The sequence below is a fragment of the Leuciscus leuciscus genome (genome assembly GCF_965113295.1).
Source record: "Leuciscus leuciscus genome assembly, contig: HAP1_SCAFFOLD_179, whole genome shotgun sequence".
In the NCBI taxonomy this organism is placed as follows: Eukaryota; Metazoa; Chordata; class Actinopteri; order Cypriniformes; family Leuciscidae; genus Leuciscus; species Leuciscus leuciscus.
The window spans coordinates 29,178-52,353 of NW_028118509.1; the positions used below are offsets into that span (position 1 = coordinate 29,178).

The 23,176-nt window shown below is 42.3% G+C and overlaps 1 protein-coding gene across 2 annotated transcripts in view; it reads left to right on the forward strand.

Moving 5' to 3' along the window:
• The first annotated feature begins 1,824 nt into the window (after positions 1–1,824).
• The window catches only part of LOC309491375 (uncharacterized protein), a 45,232-nt gene continuing 23,880 nt past the window's right edge, over positions 1,825–23,176 (forward strand). The window contains exons 1-3 of one of the 2 annotated variants that reach the window (XM_082190404.1): positions 1,825–2,797; positions 3,289–3,378; positions 4,460–4,650. In XM_082190404.1, the coding sequence (XP_082046530.1) occupies positions 4,590–4,650 (61 nt within the window). In that variant the 5' untranslated portion in view covers positions 1,825–2,797; positions 3,289–3,378; positions 4,460–4,589. Of the gene's footprint in view, positions 2,798–3,065; positions 3,379–4,459; positions 4,651–23,176 lie in introns of those variants that run through there. The other variant, XM_082190405.1, reaches the window with a different exon arrangement.

Consider the following 23,176-nt stretch of genomic DNA (forward strand, 5'->3'; position numbering starts at 1 on the left):
TATAGCATTATTTACAAAGCAGTTATTTAGGAGTTGTCAGTGATTAATAAGATCACTTAGAGTAAATTTAGTAGATTCAGGGAGTTATAAAGCATTTAGTAGTGGTCAGTTCACTATTTTGTGAGCAAAAGTGAGGACTAGTTATGCTTAAAGCATTTATAAAGGAGATTTAAAGACTAATTTATCTTCTAAACAGAAAAAGGAAACACACACAACACAACACAGTGATAGAGAACATAGAAATATGAACAGCCTTTAAATCTCCTACATAACTAGCATAACTAGTCCTCACTTTAGATGAGCTCACAAAAAATAGTGAACTGACCTCTACTAAATGTTTTATAACTACCTGAACTACAGTAGAAATACATGTTAATAAAGCATTTATTAACACACTAAGTAACTATTACTATATGTCTGAATAATAAGTGTATGATGTATGAATGTACATTGAAATAGTTGAATCATTTACTCACACTTTCTAAGGGATCTTATGAACCACTGACAACTCCTAAATAACTGCTTTGTAAATGATGCTATACTTCATTTAGAAATGATAAATTGATCATTAATAAAGTATGAAAATACAATTATTAAACACATTATAGATATGCTTTTAAAACAGGAATAAAGCATTTATAACTGCATTTATATACTGCTTATTAGTGTATATTAATGCTTTATAAATTAATTAACTGTTTACTAATGCTTAACTAATGATTAATAGCGTGGAGTTATTATTAAGTGTTACTGAAAGCTCCTGAACTAAGCAGTTAAACAGCAGCTCTACAGTCTCAGAGCCTCTCTAGGACAGCAGCCATTCAGACAATAGAGAAGTGTGAACGACGTGTGTTAATGGGCCACTGCAGTTCCTGCTCCAGGCTACAGGAGCGCTGCTGAGTATGGACTTAAACACACACACACATGTAAGTCCCCACTTGGTCAAAAATGTAAAAAATTAACCAGAGCGTGTTTTAGCTGATTTTAACATGTTTTAAAGCATGACCAACAGGGGACTTGAAAAATGTCCCCACTTGGCTCGACGGTCCCCTGTTAGTGAGTGTGTAACGACACCAAGGTCCCCTCTTAGATAGATAGACGAGTACACACACACACACACACACACACACACACACACACACACACACACACACACACACACAAACACAAACACAAACACACACAAACACACACACACACAAACAAACACACACACACACACAAACACACACACACACAAAAACACACACACACACACAAACACACACACACACAAAAACACACACACACACAAAAACACACACACACACACACACACACACACACACACACACACACACACACACACACACACACACACACACACACACACACACACACACACACACACACACACACACACACAGAGCAAGTGATCTTGGCCTGAATGTGGCCTCTGCTGGCCTCCTCTCAGCCAGTTATGGCCCATGTGTGGCCCTTGTCTTTAATCCAGATCTAGGCCATTCCAGGACCGTCATTATTTGCAGCATGAGGACCGAGGGAAAAGGGACTCTGTGGACCGGAGCTGGACCAGACAAACATTGATATGTGGGAAGGTGTGATGAAGTTATGAAACTCCCATGAGGTTTTGTGAACAGAGTTTGCTGCCGATACAGTAAATGTTCTCACTGAACCATAAGACTGAAGCTATACTGTAGTTGATCTTTACAGATGAAGGGTGAGTTACAGTAATGTCTCTACCATGGTAAGTCTCTCTCTCGCTCTCGCTCTCTCACGCACACACTTTTGTGATTTTGTGTATTCTACTAACACAATTGAAAACATGCTGAAATGTTTGAAAAAAGTGCACTTTTGATGATCTGTTGTGATATTAGAACTAAAAGTGTAAACGTACAAAACGTAAAAAAATTTCACCTTACTTGTGAAAATAGTACCAAAGCGAATAAAAAAAATAAAACTGTATGTTAACTGAACAAGCAACACAATGTGTTAGAGATGTGATGCAAAAAGATTGTGTAAATAAAAAAAATAAAAAAATAGACACATAATTACTCTGAGGACACTGTACTGGGTCACTTAAAAATAACTATATTTCATTATGTTGAAATAGTTTTCTCTGACAAATAATCAGTAGCAATAATAGCTGGGTTTCCATCCACACGTAAAGCGAAGGCATTATGCAAATGTGTCTTCTAGTGACGTAGAGCCGTAAAGCTGTAGGATTCGAAACACAAACGACTCGTAACGGCGGATCAGAGACGATTCTTTCTTTTGGGAGAAAATAACTTTTATCGTGCACTTTTGAATTTAAAACTTTTTAGAACGTTTACATTCACAAACAGCAATATTACACTGCGTGAAAGGGAATATTCGAAAAAACATAATTGGGGAACTTTAACTCGATAAGAATTATCTTCATATTAAGAGTGTGTCAGTGATTTGAACAGCTCTCTGATAAAGACTAATAGTTTATTCTGGAGAGTGTGTTGTTTGCATTAAGTGAGGGGAAAAGGGTAACACTCTGTGACTCTCTCCTGTCATTTGTATTCATATACTGGATTATCCTGTGATGATTGGGTCAGTTCTGAGGGAGTTGAGCTGTTGTGGGTGAATCAGGCTGGTGTTGATCTGAAGACAGACTCCAGATATCAGATATTATCATCATCATCATCATATCGCTGTATCATCACTCTGACTACAACACTCCTGAATGAAGATAACAACAGAGAGTGGAGATGTCGGCTTACTCACAGAAATCAACTCAAGACCTCAGTCAGATACACTGTCAAGTATTCAGGTGAGAAAACACTCTTTTCAGACAGATTTGTCAAAACTTTCACACACTGGCTCTACTCTTCCTGATGGCTTCATATGTTTGGCAATTGTAAAATATTAGTGGTCAAAGTCATAAACTGCATAAAAATCCTTATAATTCCCAATATTGACCTCCTATGGGTCATACTAGGCTAAAATAGACTCTTCTGATTTATGCAATATTTCATGTATGACCCATGAGGGATGTCAATATTGGGAATTATAAGGATTTGTATGCAGTTTGAGGAATTCTAAGGCTTAATAATGTCATTGATTCAGGAAAGCTGAAGGTTTATGGGAAGCAGCTCACTGTGTTTCACTCTCATATAAACCAGGAATAAATGATACAGTAACATCTCTCTTCTCAACTACTGCCACTGTAAGCTGTGATGATTGAACACAAACTGCATGTCATGATCAATATGAAAATATGATGTTAATGTCCTGATGCGTCTGAACATTCATCTTCTGCAGCTCCAGTCGCTTCAACAACACTGACTCCAGTCAGAAGCTCAAACTCTGAGAAGACATCAAGCCGAACTACAGCAGCAGCTTCTACACAAGGTTCATGATCACATGATCACTGTCACACATCATCAGTCTCTCGCTTCAGTGGTTTGCACTGGCTCTCACAGACTGCTTTATCATCACACATATTATCATCAAAAAAAGCTCTTTAGTCAGATTTGTCAGTGAGTTTGATACATATGACTGGTCTTGTACAGTCTGTTGTCTGATGCAAAATAATCATACAGCTAGTGTAACTCACTCCACTCACATGATAAATTAATAAAATCATAGTGAGGATTTATTAAACACAACTCATCCCATGTTAGTGTGAGCAGCTTCAGCACTGATACGGTGCTGATAAATCATAGGGTGCGCTTTTAACATGACGGAATTTGCAAGCGGAAATACTGAACGCTTTGCTTTAGTTGGGCCCTTGACTTTTTAATGTACCCTTATTTTAACACTTTTTGAGTGTGGTCTAAGATAAATTCCCAGGAGAGTTAATTTAACACTGGAGTTTTTGCTGTGTATAGATGAAGTGTGATCTTGACGCATCTGTCAGTGAAACACTTCTGGAGGTTGTGAATTTGTGGTTTCACAAGCACAAACTTAGTAGCCTAATAAAAGCTTCATGGTACACACACACATTTAGCAACACAATGTGTTAGTGATGTGATGGGGGGGAAAAAAAGTGTAATAAATAAATAAATAAAAAATAGACACATTAAAATTACTCTGAGGACACTGTATTGGGTCACTTAAAAATAAATATATTTCATTATGTAGAAATTGTTTTCTCTGACAAATAATCAGTAGCTACAATAGCTGGGTTTCCATCCAAACATCCAAAGTTTATAAATTTTGCGTTTCCATCACTCGTTTCTGATGCAATACTTCAAAATATGCATAAAAACAGGGTGATGGAAACATTGCTAATGAGAGGATAAATATATGTTTGTATTGATTTGTGTGGATCTGTTCATTCAAAGCACTTTGTTCAGTGTCAAACATAACACTTCTTTATGGACTTGGTTGGTTTCTGGACGCCACTGTACAGTTCAGCTCACTTTCTGATCCAGAGCTTTTCAAAGTCAACACAGTTTTACACCAGAGATCTTTCTGATCGCTTCTTCAGCTGTGTCATAGAGTCAGGACTAAACACTGATGAGATCAGAGGAAGTTACCAACCAGAGGAGGAGCTGATGATGTTTAAAGGAAGAGCTGTAACTATATATAATGAAGAGGAAGACTGACAGAAACACAAAATGGCTGATAAGTGTGATCTGTGTCTGCTGGGACTGATCATTCTCTCTTCACTTCTCACAGGTAAAGAAATCTGTATTTTCTCTAAAGACATTTAGTGGAATTAGTCTGGAAAGAGTTCATTTGAACATGCTCAGTTTATTCTTGCACACATTCACGTTGTGATCTCAGAGTTGTGTATTGATAAACACAGATCATACTGTATTATTCCTGATACTGGACATAGTGTCACTCAAACATCTGATGATGAAGAATTATCTTCATATTAACCCTCTGGGGACCAAGGTGTTTTTGGGGCCCTTGAGATGTTCTGACATGCCCTGACATTTGTGCTTTTTTCAGTTATTTATAAACATGTTAATGGCAAAGGTGTAAATTCACTCTATATAGCACAAACGGGGCTAGCATAATATGTGAGCAACATGTATGTAGATGTTTGTATTTTTAAGAGAATAATGTTTATGCGTGGTTATTGAAAAAAATTAAAATGAAAGTTGTTGAAATAAGACCACAAAACACATACTAAATATGTGTCCACAAGACTTTTGACTAATGGATGTTTTCACTTCGAGTTCTGGCTTCAAAATTAAGTGAAAATTGTCTTGCTTTATCGTTCACATAAAACAATACATTGATTTAAATTGTGTAAGACAGGTTTTGCTTGGAAAGCCAATATGTGAGGGGGGCGTGAAGGAGGAGTGGTTTACACCTGAGAATACAATGTCCCACCCATTATGCGTAATTACTTGCATAATGATCCATTCATTCAGGTGTGACACTGACTGAGGCACAAGAATGAATGCAATGACAAAAGATATATTTAGAAGAAGACTTATATTGACCATATAAGATTTTGATTACATCTATCTTGTAAATATGTTTAGCTATTTTATAAGGTTACAATTACAACAATAATTACAATTTCAACAATTATTCAAGTGTACTCTTTCTTTGTAAAAAAAATATTATAGGCCTACATTTTATCTATGTATTCATTAGTTTGAATATAGCCAACATTGGAACATCTAACATCTTAGTTGATGACTTTATTTTTGACAAAAATAGTATTTTATATATATATATATATATATATATATATATATATATATATATATATATATATATATATATATATATATATTAGTGGTGGGCCGTTATCGGCGTTAACGTGCTGCGTTAACGCGAGACAAAAAAAATATCGCCGTTAATCTATTCTCCAAGTTGGGTTGGGAGATGGCTCTATATACTACACAAGCTATGATGACGCAATCTACCCGCGGCCGCGAGGTAAACCCGGCTGCAACGCATATTCGTCGTCATCTTAAGTAAACACGGCTGAAAGTGAAAGCTGGTGAAAAAGATCGGTGCAACATCCATTATTTGGACTTGGTTCGGGTTTAAGCCGTCAGACGAGCAGCAGCAAACTATATACAGAGTGTGTGGGGTAACAGTTCGGTAAGTTAACACACGACTAATCCGTTCGACCACCTCAAATTCAAAACGAAACATGATATCACTGAATACCAGCGCGCGCGTATTATTCCCATTCCAATATATCTTAGTGGTGTAGCACATAATCTCGATTTTAAGAATCGTTGTTGTGTTTCTTTTTAACTGAAAAGACATCAGTTAGACAATATTCTAATTTTAAATTTGGGGTTTCATAAACTCCAAGCGATAATAAACATTAGACCTACTTAAGTCTCTGCAGCTAGTGTACTTACATTTTATTTATCTGCAAAATTATGTTGTATACTTACAGTTTTGCAAAATATATGTTCTCAAAACTACATACACCCTTTAAAAAAAAATACATTTAGCAGTTGTTTAGCATGGGTCTGTGTAATCTGTTCTGAAATGGTTTTATTATAATATACTGTATATCGTTATCGCAAGAGGCTGCAATGTATATCACAATATAGATTTTAGGCCATATCGCCCATCCCTAATTGATAGCCTATAGTAGTTGATAATAACATAGGCCTACCTAATGTTGCCTATGGACGGTAACGGTACAGTAGTAACCTTTTACAGTCTATGAGTAGAACAGCTTTCTCAAGCAGTTTGTGATGCATTTTGGAAACAGGAGATGAGTCCCTGGTCTAATGCGCCACCTGGCTTGAGAAACCCGTTCTCAAAGACTTACTTTTATAGTCATTATTTGGGTAGCACACATATTCTGAATGCCTTCGGCAGAATTCAAATGAGCCATTTTAATCTAGATTAATCTAGATTAATTTCAAAATTAATCTAGATTAAAAAAAATAATCTATGCCCACCTCTAATATATATATATATTAGGGGTGTAACGGTTCACAAAATTCACGGTTCGGTTCGATACGATACACTTGTGTCACGGTTCGGTACGTTTTCGATACAGCAAAAAGAAAGAAATGCCAGAGAAATTTCCTTGATTTAATTTTTTTAATTCTTTTTTTTATTAAAACTAACATCATAAAGTATGATTTTTTTTTTTTTTCTTTGAGCAATTCTGGAGCTATAATTGACTCTTCTTAGGAGCACATAAAACAAAACAGCTCCTTCGAAAAAATGAAATGTAATATTGTAGTAGTTATAAACAAAGGTTTATTTTAGTTCAGATTAACATTTGAGGGCAGCAATTGTATTCATAATGTCAAAATAAAACCGACGTAATGTTACTTGAAGGCATTATAGCCTACTATTCCTGCCAAACTTCCATAGAGACAGAGCGCAACGCGTCATAATCTGAAGACCACGCCCACCAAGGGGGAAAACAAACCAACTGTCTCCATTGACTTTGCATTGCGAGAGGCTGCCTCCTTGTCATTTCTTGCTTCTAAGAAAAGACAGCATAATGCCTAAAAGCTGCTATGTGACAAGGTGTACAGCAAACAAGCTAAGAAACCCAGAAATAAGTTTTCATAAGCTGTCGACCCCAAAAAACGAGCGTTTGAGGACATAAAAGTGGATACAGGCTGGAACGAATGGGTAAATTGTGGCATCCTGACACTCAGTATGCACTAAAAATACAGTTAAACATTTGGTCACTGGTGAGCCAAATATCCAAATGTCAGTTTTATATATTATATTTCTGTAAGATAAACTATCCTGTGTTGCCGATTACGGTCTCCTCCAGCGGACGTACGTTAGTTCTCAGAGTAATGAGACACGTGACGCTCTGTCTCAACTGCCTGTATCCACTTTTATGTCCTGAACACTCGTTTTTTGGGGTCGAGAGCTAATAAAAACTTATTTCTGGTTTTTTTAGCTTCTTTGCTGTACACCTTGTCACAAAGCAGCTTTTAGGCATTTTTCTGTCTTTTGTTAGAAGCAAGGAATGACAAGGAGGCAGCCTCTCGCAATGCAAAGTCAATGGGGACGGTTGGTTTGTTTTCCCCCTGGGTGTGGGTGTGGCCTAAATACGCTCTGTCTCTATGGTTGCAGTTAGTGTTACTACAGTAAATCCATGGTGAATGTTGCTGATCTGTGGACACTGGATAGTTCATTCATGGCACAATGTTTCTTCCAGGTTTCCACGTCAGCGCTGTTTGATCCGTTAATAACGGAGAAATGTGAATGTTTCTCACTAGATCTCGCAGCGATGTTATTACTTGTGTGGAGAGTTCAAATGCTTTCTTTACTGGATCTCTTATTAGCGCTGTGTAGTAACAGTGTCGCATGATCACGATCGGCTCGCAAACTGATAAACGGTCCTTCAACCACACAATAACGAGCAGTTTCGTTCCGCTTGCATTACGTTTGCCATTTGATGTTGGCCAATATTGTGGTCGCGCCGGCATCTCTTACATTATGAGCGCGCTTGCCACGCGCAATGCGCCTACATGTGAAATAACAAAATTTTGGTCGGCAGGAAAAATGGTCCAACGAACCGTTCGGTTTGAAAATGCGTACCGAAAACTGAACCGAAAGCCTCGTACCGAACGGTTCAATACGAATACGTGTATCGTTACACCCCTAATATATATATATATTCTATATTTGATGTGGCAGTATATTCTACAGTAAAAACTGTACCCAAATCTAGTCAACAAAATGTTCTTTCATATTTCGCCTGACTGTAACGTTGTTTTTATGAAATATTAGGGCATATAAATGTTAATTTGCAGTTTACATTTACATTTATTCATTTAGCTGACGCTTTTTATCCAAAGCGACTTACAATTGCTATATATGTCAGAGGTCGCACGCCTCTGGAGCAACTAGGGGTTAAGTGTCTTGCTCAGGGACACATTGGTGTCTCACAGTGGTTTCGAACCCGGGTCTCTCACACCAAAGGCATGTGTCTTATCCATTGCGCCACCACCCCTAGTTTAATACGTTGCTTATACAAAGACATTTTATTTCAACATATTTCAGTCGATTTTTACTCATCTCAGTAACGTAGGCTATAACAAAGCATTTTAGTTGATTAAAGAGGTTTATTCTTTCACACACAGACACGCGATTCATATTGAGGCTAAACAGTCTTTACAAATATGTACCCTTCATTCATCTCACAGAAACGCGATTCATATTATAGAAACACGATTCATCTTTTACATAGGCCTACACTAACGTTATTCCATAACGTTATTCCACACAACATTTGAGAAAAGATAACTTAGCCTACCTCACTCCTCATCTATTGCTCCTCATATCAGCACTGTTCTCAGGAAACTTTTCTCCAGGATTATTAGGTAGGCTATGCCTCACTCGCGGCACGCTGCATGTGTTTACAGCTGATGTGGGCGTTTCACAGGTCTGAAATGGTTCAGAATTTGCGTTTGAATAGCGCTCGCTCTCCGGGGCGTGGTTACATTACATTTGAATGAGCTCTAATAAGCTCGACTGGAATCGCTCTCTTTTAATACAGATTTCACCAGCTGAGAATATTTGTTTTTTATATAAATTACTTAATTTAAGAGAAGCGATTTCAAGCTTTATGCCCGTGGGTATGTTTATCTGTTTGACTGAATTTTTGCGGAGTATCAGATAATTTTCGAACGCGTTTCAAATTGGACTTCACAGACAGAGAGAGTGCAGAACTTGAATCATGTTTATTTTTCTTTATTTGGCAAAAAGCACAACACTTTATTTTTATTGTGAGTATACAGAAAAAAAATAGAAACTGAACAGGATCGATTGATGTATAACACGAAAATGAAAGATCAAAATGAACAGAGCAGTTTGAGCTTATTTTACATTGCAAAAAAAAAAAAAAAAACTAGCAATACGCGGGGCGCGTTTTTGGTCCCCAGAGGGTTAAGAGTGTAAGGGTGGATTTCCTGCAGTGGTTCAAGCTGCAAGACTGCCGAATGACTAAAGAAAAGTTGTCAGCAAGATGGTAGAAAACGTACTCGGTTACTAACGTAACCTCGGTTCTCTCTAGAGAGGAAACGAGTACTGCGTAAATCTTACGCTAGGGGAAAATCTCTTTTCCGCGAGATACTGAAGCCAAAAAATTATCCTTAATTTTGAAATAATGTAAAACGCGTTGCGGCAGCATGCAGACACAGGCGAGACGGCTTGTGCGCCTATTGGCTGCCCTGCGGCAACTGCAGCAGCCTATCGATAAGGCCCACTCGTGACGTCAGCTCCAATGGGGGCGCTTCGCGCCCAATACGTCACGTCCCGCCAGAATGGGCGTGGTCTAGGGCTATAAACATAGCTTCGAGAGGCTAGCTCACTGGTTTTTCATCGCCGAAGCGAACCAGAGCGTGTGCAGGCACGGCAAGATACGCAGTACTCGTTTCCTCTCTAGAGAGAACCGAGGTTACGTTAGTAACCGAGTACGTTCTCTTACGAGAGGTACTCTCGTACTGCGTAAATCTTACGCTAGGGGAAACAGTGTAAAACGCCGTGCATGCTAAGATCCAGCACCAAAGTCCCAAGGGCAAGTGCCCGGGCTCATATAGTACATGATCATAATGGACTCACAGAGAGCCCAGGAAAGAGTGGCTAGAATAGCATCATTCCTGTAATAATATAACATCTTATAAGGAGCAGTTATACTGATGATGTGTCGTACAGTCAGGGCGACCCCCGGCCTGGACTGACGAATATAGTGGGTCTTACACACTGCCCATAGAGCTGCGCGATCCAACAGCGAGCATTTGCTCAAGCAGTTTCAGTATTCTGGCCCGAACACATCAGGGCAGACAGTACCGATTTTAGACCGAAAGCAGCTTAGCCTGCAAGGCGGGAACCTCTAGGTTATAATACCTTATAAATGTAGACGGGGAGGCCCAGCCTGCCGCCATACAGATATCTTGCAAGGCAATCCCACTAGACCAAGCCCACGACGAGGCCACGCCTCTCGTGGAGTGTGCTCTGACTCCAAATGGGCACTGTAAGCCCTTAGAGGTATAAGCCAGCGCTATAGCATCAACTATCCAACTGGATAGGCTCTGTTTCGACACGGCAAGTCCCTTAGAACGTCCGTAGAGTGAAAACAAAGAGCTGCTCTGTCTGTCTGAAAACAGACGTGCGAGACACATAAGCTCTTAATGCTCTGACTGGGCAAAGGAAGCTTGCGTCTCCTTCCTCGTCAGAGACCGGTAAGGCTGACAGGGAATGACCTGCGCCCTAAACGGTGTGTTGAGGGATTTTGGAACATAACCGTGCTTAGGTTTGAGTATAACTCTTGAGTCATTAGGCCCAAACTCCATACACGTCGCGCTTACTGAGAGCGCGTGTAAGTCCCCTGTGCGCTTCACTGAAGCGAGAGCCAGAAGAAACACTGTCTTGAAAGACAGGTGTTTAAGATCAATCGTCTGTAAAGGCTCGAATGGGTCACCTTTCATGGCTTCCAGCACTGTAGAAAGGTTCCATACAGGGACTGAGGGAGGCCTGGGAGGATTCAGTCTCTTAGCTCCTCTAAGGAAGACGATGACTAAATCGTTCCTTCCTACTGTCTGACCCAGCGTTGTTTTTGAGAACGCTGCTATGGCCGCCACATACACTTTGAGCGTGGAAGGGGTCCTGCCCTTGTCCAACAGCTCTTGTAGGAAGGAGAGAACCTCCGTCACCCCACAGTCTAGGGGCGACACGCCACGAGCTGTGCATCAGCTGGAGAACACTGACCATTTCGAGGAATAGAGACGTCGCATAGACGGAGCTCTAGCCTGCGTGATCGTGTTTAACACTCCGCTTGGGGAGGTCAGCGGGTACCCGTTGATGGCCCAAACATGAAGGGACCACAGCTCTGGGCGCGGATGCCAAAACGAGCCCTTGGCCTGAGAGAGGAGGTCCCTCCTCACTGGCACTGGCCATGGGGCAGTGCTTGCTAGCTGCATCAGAACTGGGAACCAGGGTTGGTTTTTCCAGAACGGCGCTACGAGTAGCACTGAGCATCCTTCTCTGATCCGTTCTATCACCTGAGGCAGGAGAAAGACGGGAGGAAAGGCATAGAGCGGGCGGCGGGGCCATACGTGAGCCAGCGCGTCCCTGCTCTTGGAGAAAAATTCCAGACAGTGAGCGTTTTCTTGAGACGCGAACAGGTCTACTTCCGCTCTGCCGAATTTCTTCCACAGCAGCTGGACTGTCTGTGGGTGTAGAGGCCATTCGCCTGTCGGAACATTGTTTCTGGACAGTCTGTCCGGTCCTACGTTCAGGAGCCCTGGCACATGCGCTGCTCTCGGCGAGAGCAGGTTGCGCTGAGCCCACACCAGGAGGCGTTCTGTCAGCCTGTGCAGGTTTCGGGACCTGAGGCCGCCCTGGCGATTTATGTAGGACACCACTGACATGTTGTCCGAGCGGACCAGGACGTGGTGTCCTCGTATTTAGGGACAAAAACGCGTCAGTGCGTTGTCTACTGCCAACATTTCGAGGCAGTTTATGTGTAGAAGCTTCTCCCGTTCTGACCATTGGCCGAAGAACGGTCTGCCCTTGAGCAGTGCTCCCCATCCCAAGGTGGAGGCGTCCGTAGACACTACCTTCACACTCGAGGAAGTCCCCAGGCTAACACCTGATTGGTACAAGTCGTTTGCTTTCCCAGGTTTCAGAGCTGCGATGCATTTCTGATTGACCTTGAGACGAAGCAGACCGGAAGCCCACGCTCGGCGCGGTACTCGCGCTTTCAGCCAGAACTGTAGCGGGCGCATGCGAAGCAAGCCCAACTGAAGTACTGATGATGCTGAGGCCATGAGACCTAGCATCCTCTGAAATTTCTTGAGCGGGACAGATGCGCCGCAGCGGAAAGAGCTCGCTGCGCGCTGAATGTCTAGTACGCGCTCTGGTGACAGTCGCGCTATCATAGACAGCGAGTCCAGTTCTGTGCCCAGAAAAGATATTATCTGTCTGGGAGACAGAGAACTCTTCGCCCAATTGACCCAGATTCTCGAGGTGATCGAGCAAAATGGTCCTGTGCTCTATGAGCACCGAGTGAGATTGAGCTAGAATCAGCCAATCGTCCAAGTAGTTCAATACTCGCATGCCCTGTAGTCTGAGGGGTGCGAGCGGCTAGAGACAAGCCGAACGGTAGGACTGAGCACTGATATGCCTGGCCCTCGAAGGCGAATCTCAAACGTCGCCTGTGACGTGACGCTATTTGTATTTGAAAATATGCGTCTTTCAGATCTATTGACACAAACCAATCTCCTCGGCGAATGTGCGTGAGGGTTTTTCTGGTCGTGAGCATTCCGAACTGTTGCTTCGCAAGCACTCTGTTCAGTTGCCTTAGATCTAGTATGGGTCTGAGACCCCCGTCTCTTTTCAGTACCAGGAAGTATCTGCTGTATAGCCCTCCTTCACTCTGAGCTTGAGATAAAGGCTCTATGGCCCCTTTGCTCAACAGTTTCAAAATTTCGGCTCGAAGTAGGTGGTGCTACTTCTGTTTTTACCGTAGCTTCGACGTGCGTCACATAGCGGCGAGGGCGTCGGCGAAACTGTAGCGAATAGCCTCTTTCTATAATGTCTAGCACCCACTTCAAAACCCCCGGGTAGCCTTGCCCATGCATCTGCACGAATGGCTAGGGGCTGAATGCGGAGCGCGCTCTGGTCGCTCAGCGACAGAGGGGCTTCGGTGTGCTGTAACATAAGCGTCGCGCTTCGAGGCAGGGGGCGCGCTGATAACAGCGGGCAGATTGCCCGCGCTCGACTCCTTTGCGGTGGTCAACCGAGAGGGGAGGGCTGGGCGAGTCCCGTAGGACCTGTCATGTCTATGTGTGAATGTGGGCGCGGGATAGCGGGCACATTTACAACACTGAGAGCATTGTCCGCCTGAGCAGAGCGAATGCACGTTGGTTTTGTTTTTACAGAAACCTTGAGATATGCGGAACGTAGTGTTTGTGGGCACTGGGCAGTGGGCACATTTACCACGTTTAATGCGCAATCGACCTGGGTCGATTTCATGTGCGCGAGCCCTGTGTGACGGGCTGTGTTTGTGTGTAGGAATTTCGTCTACATTCGTAACACCATCGGCCGTGGCCGGGACACCAGAAAATACACTCTTATGGGATTTATCTGGGTAGCCGTAAAAGCGGCGTTTGTGTGTAGGCAAGCGGGCTATTTCGCCGACTTGTTTACTGCAGAATACACTGGAACAGTCGCATTTACTGGAACTGAACGAGCGAGAAGTTGCCATAGAAACAGAAAGCGTCAACATGCTGGCGTTTGTTTGCAGGCGTGCGTGTATTACAGCAGGCTTGTTCACTGCAATATTGACATTTCCAGTCGTCTGAACTTCAGAGGCGGAAACCATAGAAACAGAGTTTGGGTGCAGGCGAACGGGTTGTACCACGCGCTCGTTGGCTGCAAAATACACATCTGCAGTCGCCTTTTCAGGGAACTGCCAGAGCGAGAATTGACGGCAAAAAGTGTGTTTTGCCGGTAGACCCGGGATTCGATCGCGGGTCTCTCGCGTGAAAATCTGACGATCTACCACTGGACCACAGAGGAAGACACATAGACATTCAGTAGCGCGAGTATTATCAAAGAGCGTCAACATGCTGGCGTTTGTTTGCAGGCGTGCGTGCAAAACAACAGGCTCGCTCACTGCAATATTGACATTTCCAGTCACCTGAACTTAAGAGGGGAATGAGAAATGTGTCAGGAGTGGAGGTTGGCCCGGCCGCAGCGGGGCTAAAAACACCCTTTTCTCCTTTCGCCAGTGACGCACGGGAACCATAGAAACGGTGTTTGGGTGCAGGCGAGCGGGTTGTACAGCGCGCTCGTTGGCTGCAAAATGCACATCTGCAGTCGCCTTTCAGGGAACTGACAGAGCGAAGCATTGGCGGCATAATATATCTGCCGTTAGACCGGGATTCGAACCCCGGTCCCTCGTGCGAAAAACCTAAGATTCCGCCACTGAGCCACAGGGGGGGAACACAAAGGTGTATAGATGCATGAGCATATAAAAGAGCGTCAACATGTTTTCTTCGGCGTTTGCTTGCAAGCGTGCGTGTTACAACAGGCTCGTTTGCTGCAATATTGATATTTCCAGTCGCCTAATCAGGGAACTGAGTTGTCTTTTCGCCGGTGAGTGACGCGTGAATGGGGCGCAAGGGCAGGGTAGCTTTCTTGTAACGTAAAGAAAAACTAACCCCGATCGTCCGCTTCCAGCCTCCCTTGTGAACGGCGCAGTTTGCGCGGCTCGAACAGAGGGAGAGAGAAAGCTAGCCCCGTGACCGTCCGCTCCTGACATCCCCTGTGAACGGCGCGGTTTGCGCGGCTCGAACAGAGGGAGAGCAGGTATCATCCCCCAAGCAGGCAAGGCAAGCGGGCGCACCGGCGAGCTTTGCGGGTTGGGGGGGGGCGGAGGAGCAGTCTCGGAGAAGGATGCCAGGTGAGTCCTCAGAGTCACCAGGCAGTAACTGGCTCGCAGTGAGGGCGGTCGCCGTCAGCGAGCGCGAGCGCGAGAGCTGCATGATCCTCAGGAAAGGGGCGTCTTGAAAAAGACGCCCGGCTCTTTTAGTGCAATGAGAGTGTGTGTCGCGGCGGCGAGCACACACACATACACAAAACACAGTAGCAGAGAAAGGATATAACGCCGGATAGCGCAACAGGAAGGCGACTGAAGGCGGCGCGGCCAGCGGCTTCAGAGTGTCGACTCGTCCCGCTGAAAGGCTTTTTCAGACGGCGCGGCTTCTCTCCGGATCCAGCGATGCGAGAGCTTCGCTGAAGAGATGAAAAATCAGTGAGCTAGCCTCTCGAAGCTATGTTTATAGCCCTAGACCACGCCCATTCTGGCGGGACGTGACGTATTGGACGTGACGTATTGGGCGCGAAGCGCCCCCATTGGAGCTGACGTCACGAGTGGGCCTTATCGATAGGCTGCTGCAGTTGCCGCAGGGCAGCCAATAGGCGCACAAGCCGTCTCGCCTGTGTCTGCATGCTGCCGCAACGCGTTTTACATTATTTCAAAATTAAGGATAATTTTTTGGCTTCAGTATCTCGCGGAAAAGAGATTTTCCCCTAGCGTAAGATTTACGCAGTACGAGAGTACCTCTCGTAAGAGAACTGTACATTTCTTGTCTATTCCACCCACTGCTACTTATACCAACGACGGAAATAAGCACAGTTACAATAGATTAATATGTGGGAGAGCGTTGCTATAGAGAGTGACGATATTGTATTGCAATAGGTAGCACTTCAAAGTCAATACCAAATCAGAACTATTTAGAACATTATTTGTAATTGAAAAGGTTTAATGACAAAATATGGTTATAGTTATACTTAAAATAGTTACAAAATAGATGTATGAGATGATGATAACTTATACCATTAATCTTACCCAGCATGTAAATGTTTCCTGAGAGAGAGAGAGAGAGAGAGAGAGAGAGAGAGAGAGGAGGAGGAAGTAAAGAGAGAGAGAGAGAGAGAGAAAGAAAAGAGGAAGTAAAGAGAGAGAGAGAGAGAGAGAGAGAGAGAGAGAGAGAGAGCATAACTTCTTTTATCCTTTCCTGACCATGTGACTTTAACCCAACTGTGAGACGTTTAAACTGACCAATCAGATAATTTGAACTTCCCCCAAAATACAAACATTTTGGCCAACAGGCCTTGATCACTATCTGTGTATTTTGGAACTCAAAATGGTCCTTGTGGTGGAAAGAGGGGGTAGAAAAACAGTCAAGATTATTTCAATTCTACAAGAGTGTGTCAGTGATTTGAACAGCTCTCTGATAAAGACTAATAGTTTCTTCTGGAGAGTGTGTTGTTTGCATTAAGTGAGGAAAAAACGGTAACACTTTACAATAAGGGTATATGAATAATAATCATGTACTAATACCTGGATTAATACTTAATTCAACATGAATTAATGATAATTGAAAGCATGAACTAATCATGAACCAATGACTACAGCCTTAACTACATGTTAGTACATGTTTGATAGTTAATGCATTCATTAACTTTTATGGATAAACCAAATCAAACTGCCTCTTTAAGAAGGAATAAGAAGTACCCTGACTGCACCTCCGTTCTCTGACTTCTGGAAAAGTCCCACAACAACTTAACTGGGCTGAATACTTGTTGTGTTAGAACATCATGTGCATTTGATAGTAAGTTTAAAATAAATCATGAGCTGAATTTGGTAAGTGGTTAACAGTTAATTAATTATGATTGGGCCCTCTCACCCAGTCAACACGTTGATCTCACATCTCTCCATATGATCACAATGTCACAGTGTGCTAAAAGTGTAACCTCATAGTGCACTCACTGTGTTCTCATACTATGATCACAATATGAGGTCACCCCAGCTAGAAATGTTATTGGACATGGACTCCAACATCGCTCATACGTCAAATTTTGGTTGAAAATGAAAACTGGGTTGACAACATTTGTTTGATGTCAGGCTCCAACTTCATTAAACATCCCCACAAACAGCATTACCAGCTTCACTTATTACAAACCAGATTTACTTCTGTCAGCTGACAGGGCTTTAAATTAACATGTATCTACAGTACCTAGTATAGAATCAAATCACAAGAATTGAATTGAAATTGTGAAAGCAATAATAAAAACAGTAGCATACCAGTCATTGTACCATGTAAACATTGTGTTGTCACTAAACTTAATAAAATTCTGTAAAAAAAAAATTCACATCCCCCCCCAATCCCAATCCACCCATTTCATGTTATGTTACGTTATGTTACTGTATGCATTTTCACTGTTTACGAAGGCAGGGTCTGCCATCTTGTCTTTTTGGCTTGTTGTTTCTGATTGCACTTTAACCCCAAGGGGGAAATCCAGATCAAATCCCAGAAGGGAAAATCAAAACAAAATAAAGTTAAAACTGAACAATTTCTTTGTCATCTGCAGATTGATTTTAAGTAAGGGAAGAAAAATTAATCGATTTAAATCGTAAATCGGATTTTTTGTGAAAAAAATCTGGGATTTTTTTTTTTAGGCCATATCGCCCAGCCCTAACAGATGAGTATGGCTAATTCAGCAAAAGGAGGTGGGTCTGCTTTTCTCTTTTCGAGCTGCAGATCAGCTATCAGGGCATTGTCCCAGCAGCCACAGCAGAACTGCCTCAACAGACAATGGTCTCGTTCACTCTCTGCAACTCCGTTCCGTTTGATGGCAGCACTCATAATTACATGCAATCTGTGAAGGTAGGCGGATGACCTTTCGCCAGGATTCTGCAGGGTGCTTATAAACTTGGCTAATAATTCGTCTCTGTCCTCCACTGACCCATAGACGGACTCCACCAGCCTAAGACACTCTGACGATGGAGTGTTCGGGCTCACATGCTTGATTATGTCTAAAGCGGGCGGTAACAAGCTGTCCAGAATTTTCCGTGTCTTGTGCGACTCAGGAAGGGATGGATCGTTTTGCAGGTAATCAACGCTTGCCCGCCAGGTGTCGAAGTCAGCCTCATTACATGGGCGGGGGCTCCTTCCAGAGAAAGCTTTTAGACGAAATGGGGCACTTTGCGAGGACATGGAGTCACTTGTTCTCACAATGTGTTCCATCACCACCCTCTGAATTCCTGGAGGGTGCATAGCAGACATGGGGAATTTCACAGATATCGTCTCTGCAGAATCGGCATCAGCATCATTCAAACAGTGAGGCGGCGCTGCGCCTATGTTCGCTTTGACTGGGTTTTCAGGCTCTACTCTCAAGGGGAGTGCTAGTTGCACATGAATGCGCATGCGTTGCGTCTGAACGTGTTGTTGTCTTTGGAGCTCTATCGATTTGATTTATAATTCTTGATTTTTCTCTTTAAACTGACTTACAACGAACATTTTCTACTTTTCCTCACTGAGAAGCACTACTGCTCAAACCTCATAGTTACAACGCGGACTGTTGAGCAGACGCGTCTCAAGCCTTTTAGTGATCCAACTCCGGATACTCTTATAGGTTACTCCAGTGGATCACGGCTGAACGCGTCTTCTCCACACTCACTTACAAACAAACAGTTTTTCGCCTATCGTGCGTCTACTCTACACCCTTACCACTAAAAAGACGGATTATATCCAAGACTTCAGTCATAAATTAGTATTAATATTGATAGCATCACTGGTAGCTTCGTTGCTAACTCACTGTCCATCTGTTAAAATGGCGAATATATCAGATGTAAGTAGTCTACCTTTTGGTGCAGGTGAGGACACATTTGAGCTGCACGCACTGCAGTCTGAGCTGGAAGCTGTTGAGAAACAGATCCACAACCTTTTATTGAGACAGGCCGAGCTAAGAGACCGGCGTTTAGCTCTTGAAACATCACGCGCCGATGTACACAAATCAGTGATTAACGTTACAAAACCGCTTCTCCCCTCTTCGCGAAACAGAACGCGATGCTGTGATCATCGGCGATTCCATCGTTCGGCACGTACACGCTACGTTAGGTAAAAGTAGGGGTGGGCGATATGGCAAAAATATCATATCACGATTTTTTTCAGGAAAATCACGATTCACGATTTTTATCACGATTCTTTTTTATGTTGGTTTTACTATTTTGTGACTGAGCATTACAGCCAAACTAATGTCCATATTTTAAAAACAAAGCCTTAGGCTTTTTACAAAAATTGCAAAAAAAAAAAAAAAAGAAAAAAAAAAAAGAATGGCAGACAGGGGCGAAGATAATTTTTTTTTCATTATTTTCTTTGTTATTAAATATTAAGATCAAAGATACATATTACACATACACAACTTAATATACAAATTAAATAAACAGTACTTTATGTTTTCAGCTACAGTAGGTGTATTTAACAGTAGCATTGAAGAAAGTAATTAAATTAACAAATATGAAAATAAAACAAAACATAGACTTCACTGTATAAATTATACATTGATACTTATTAAAGCTACTATTAAAGTTATCAGTCAAGAGCAGTGAGTGATTTTCTCTTTGCATTTTGTTGTTTTATTAACATTAAAGGGATAGTTCTCCTAAAAATTCAAATTGTCATAATTTACTCTCAAATTGTTTTAAACTCGAATAAGTTTCTTTCTTCTGTTGAAAATAAAAGTTATTTGGAAGAATGTGGGTAACCAAACAGTTGATGTACCCCAGTGACTTCCATAGTATATTTTTCTCCTATGGAAGTCAATGGGGACCAGCTACTGTTTGGATAGCCACATTCTTCAAAATATTAATATTAGAAAAATATTAGAAAATGTTAGAAGGAAATTAATACAGGTTTGGAACAACATTAGAGTGCGTAAATAATGAGAGAAATTTTTTTTTTTGGGTGAACTATCCCTTCAAGGACAAGCGGCAGCGTGTTTACTGTTACTACTGTCTCTTTAAGAGCTGCGCGCAACGCGTCTAATATACACGCATTTGACAAGCAGATTTTCTCTCAATTTTCTCAAGTTTGCTTTCACTTTAGACATAACCGACTTTGTTTATGTAAACCTTGTGTGTATTTGACAGTATTAGCACAATAAGACTCGAAAGATAACTTAGTCCAGTATCCAGGCGCTGGTAGACAGGCTAGAAACACACACGTTAGAACAGCGCATAAGCACGCGAATTAAATGTTTAACCGACAAGGCATTAAAGCACATGCAAATTATGAACTTTTGTGAACTGCAGTGTCCCGTTCCGCTGCGTTAACATTTTATATGAATATACGTCGTGTTGTTCAGTATGTTGGGACAGAGGCACCAGAACAGCAACTGAGAATGCACGATTCTACGATATTTCTTCAAAAGCAGATCGTGGAGACATTTTAATCGTCCACGATCAAAAATCGTCATATCGCACACCCCTAGGTAAAAGTAAGGTGCACAGTCACTGCTTTCCTGGTGCTCGTGTTTCTGAAATCGCTGCTCGCGTTCCCGAGATTCTGAACGGTGACGAGCGTGTCGGAACTGTGGTCCTGCACGCGGGAGTGAACGACATTAGGCTGCGCCAGACGGAGGTTCTGAAGAAAGACTTCAGGAGCCTGATCGATATGGTACGCAGCACATCGCCTGAAACAATGATCATTGTGTCAGGACCGCTTCCCACGTACCGACTAGGGCATGAAAAGTTCAGCAGATTATTTGCGCTAAATGAATGGTTAATGTCATGGTGCAATGAGCAGAAACTGCTCTTTGTAAATAATTGGAATCTGTTTTGGGAGCGTCCTAGGCTTTTCCGTGCTGATGGCTTACACCCAAGCAAATTCGGAGCAGATCTTCTGTCGGATAACATCTCCAAAATGTTAAATACCCTTTGACTAGTAACCAAAAGTCCAAATCATAGTCTCTGCTGCACCAATTTAACTGATATAAATACTAGTGTAGAACATTGCATAGAAACCGTGTCTATTCCTCGTTTAGTGAGATCAAATAATAAATCTACTGCAGGATCTAGGAAAAATCTAATTGTTATTAAAACAGAAAATTTTGCTATTAGTGAACAAAAACTATTTCTAAAGCTAGGTCTTCTAAACATTAGATCACTCACACCTAAGGCAGTTATTGTAAATGAAATAGTCACAGATAATAGCTTCGATGTACTTTGCCTTACTGAAACCTGGCTTAAACCAAATGATTATTTCGGTCTAAATGAGTCCATCAGGATACTGTTATAAGCATGAGCCCCGTATGATTGGTCGTGGCGGCGGTGTTGCAACAATCTATAGAGATATTCTCAATGTTACTCAGAAAACGGGTTATAAGTTTATTTCGTTTGAAGTACTTGTACTAAATGTAAAAAAAACATGGTTTTTAGATAAAATCCATTATCACAGTTAATTTAATGGATAAACAAATCTCCTTTTAAATCCAATATGGGTTTATATTTTAGTTTAATTATTTGTTTGTCTGAGTTGCAAGATGTCCGGTCTAATGATAAAAATCAAAGGCATGGGCGACTGGATTGTGTTGTCATGGAAATGGCTGGTGAGGGACGAAATAGACGTTCACAAACTGGCCCGGACAAATGTCATCAGAACGTCCATCAGCGAACGTTACAAAGCGGACCAAATACGGACGTCCTCCGAAGGTCCGCTCGGGAACGTTACAAAGCGGACCAAATGCGGACGTCATCAGAATGTCCGTCAGCGAACGTTACAAACCGGACCTAATGCGGACCTAACGCCGCCTTCACACTGGCAGTTGAAATCAGCTCCGATACGGCTACGAAACGACCGGAAGTCATTCATTTCCTATGGAGATTCGCAGACCGCATGCGAATGGGTGCGAACCGGGTCCGAACGAGTGCGGTGCGAAAAAAATCGTGTCCGTTGGTCATCCGGATGCGTTCAAAAAATTGAACTCTTGCGAAAGGCTACGGACGGTTCCTATCCGACAATTCCAGCGGAAGTTAGCGTTGCTATGGTACTGATAAACAAACCTGAATTCTCAACTTTTAATCAAATAAATAATGATTTTATAACGATAAGTTGTCATGTCATTTTTTTATTTTCATGATTTTCTAACGTTATTAGGGCAGTTAATACAATTAAAAGCCCTATATACCACTATATCACATTTAGCCGACCTGACATATCAACGTCCTGGGGAACTTTCCTCCACGCAGCAGCCGTCCGATTAATGTCTCTATAACCCTCATCAGAGAGATCATACAGAATTGTACATTCTGACACCGACAAAATCAACCGTTAATCTCTCCGCCATTTTTGTTCTACTCGCTTCCGAAGCTTTTCAACGGTGTAGTACGACGTCCGCTGGGGGCGTATTGCGTATTACGGAGCTGATTTCAACTGCCAGTGTGAAGGCGGCGTTAGGGGACGTTCGAAAAGTCCGGGGGACGTCCCCTGTTAGCTGGGATGTGGTAGCTTTAACCCACGTGCTATTCAATTCAGCTCACGCATTGCACGCGGTCAGCTCAAACTCAACTCTTACTGAATTTTTCTGGAAATTGTGGCTTATCTTTTATATGAATCAGATTAATATCTGAATTTTCACTCACCAAAACGAAATAGAATAACTATTTCATAAAAGAAAGTTTATCCACATCGCTTCACTCTCAAATCCATTCCATCTATTGTCCATCTCTGCTTCACTCTTCTCTCTCTTCAACAACACTACTTCAGGCTGATGCAAAGTCCAACTTTCCAGGCGCTCTTAATGTTTAATGCAAGGAGTTTCTGAAGAACTCTCTGACTCTGACTCTCACATCTGCTCATTGCTGGAAGTAGTGCCGCGCAGCCTGTGGGCGGGCTTTATCAATGTGCCACTACTGTTGGCTTACGGAGGTGTCAGTCACTGC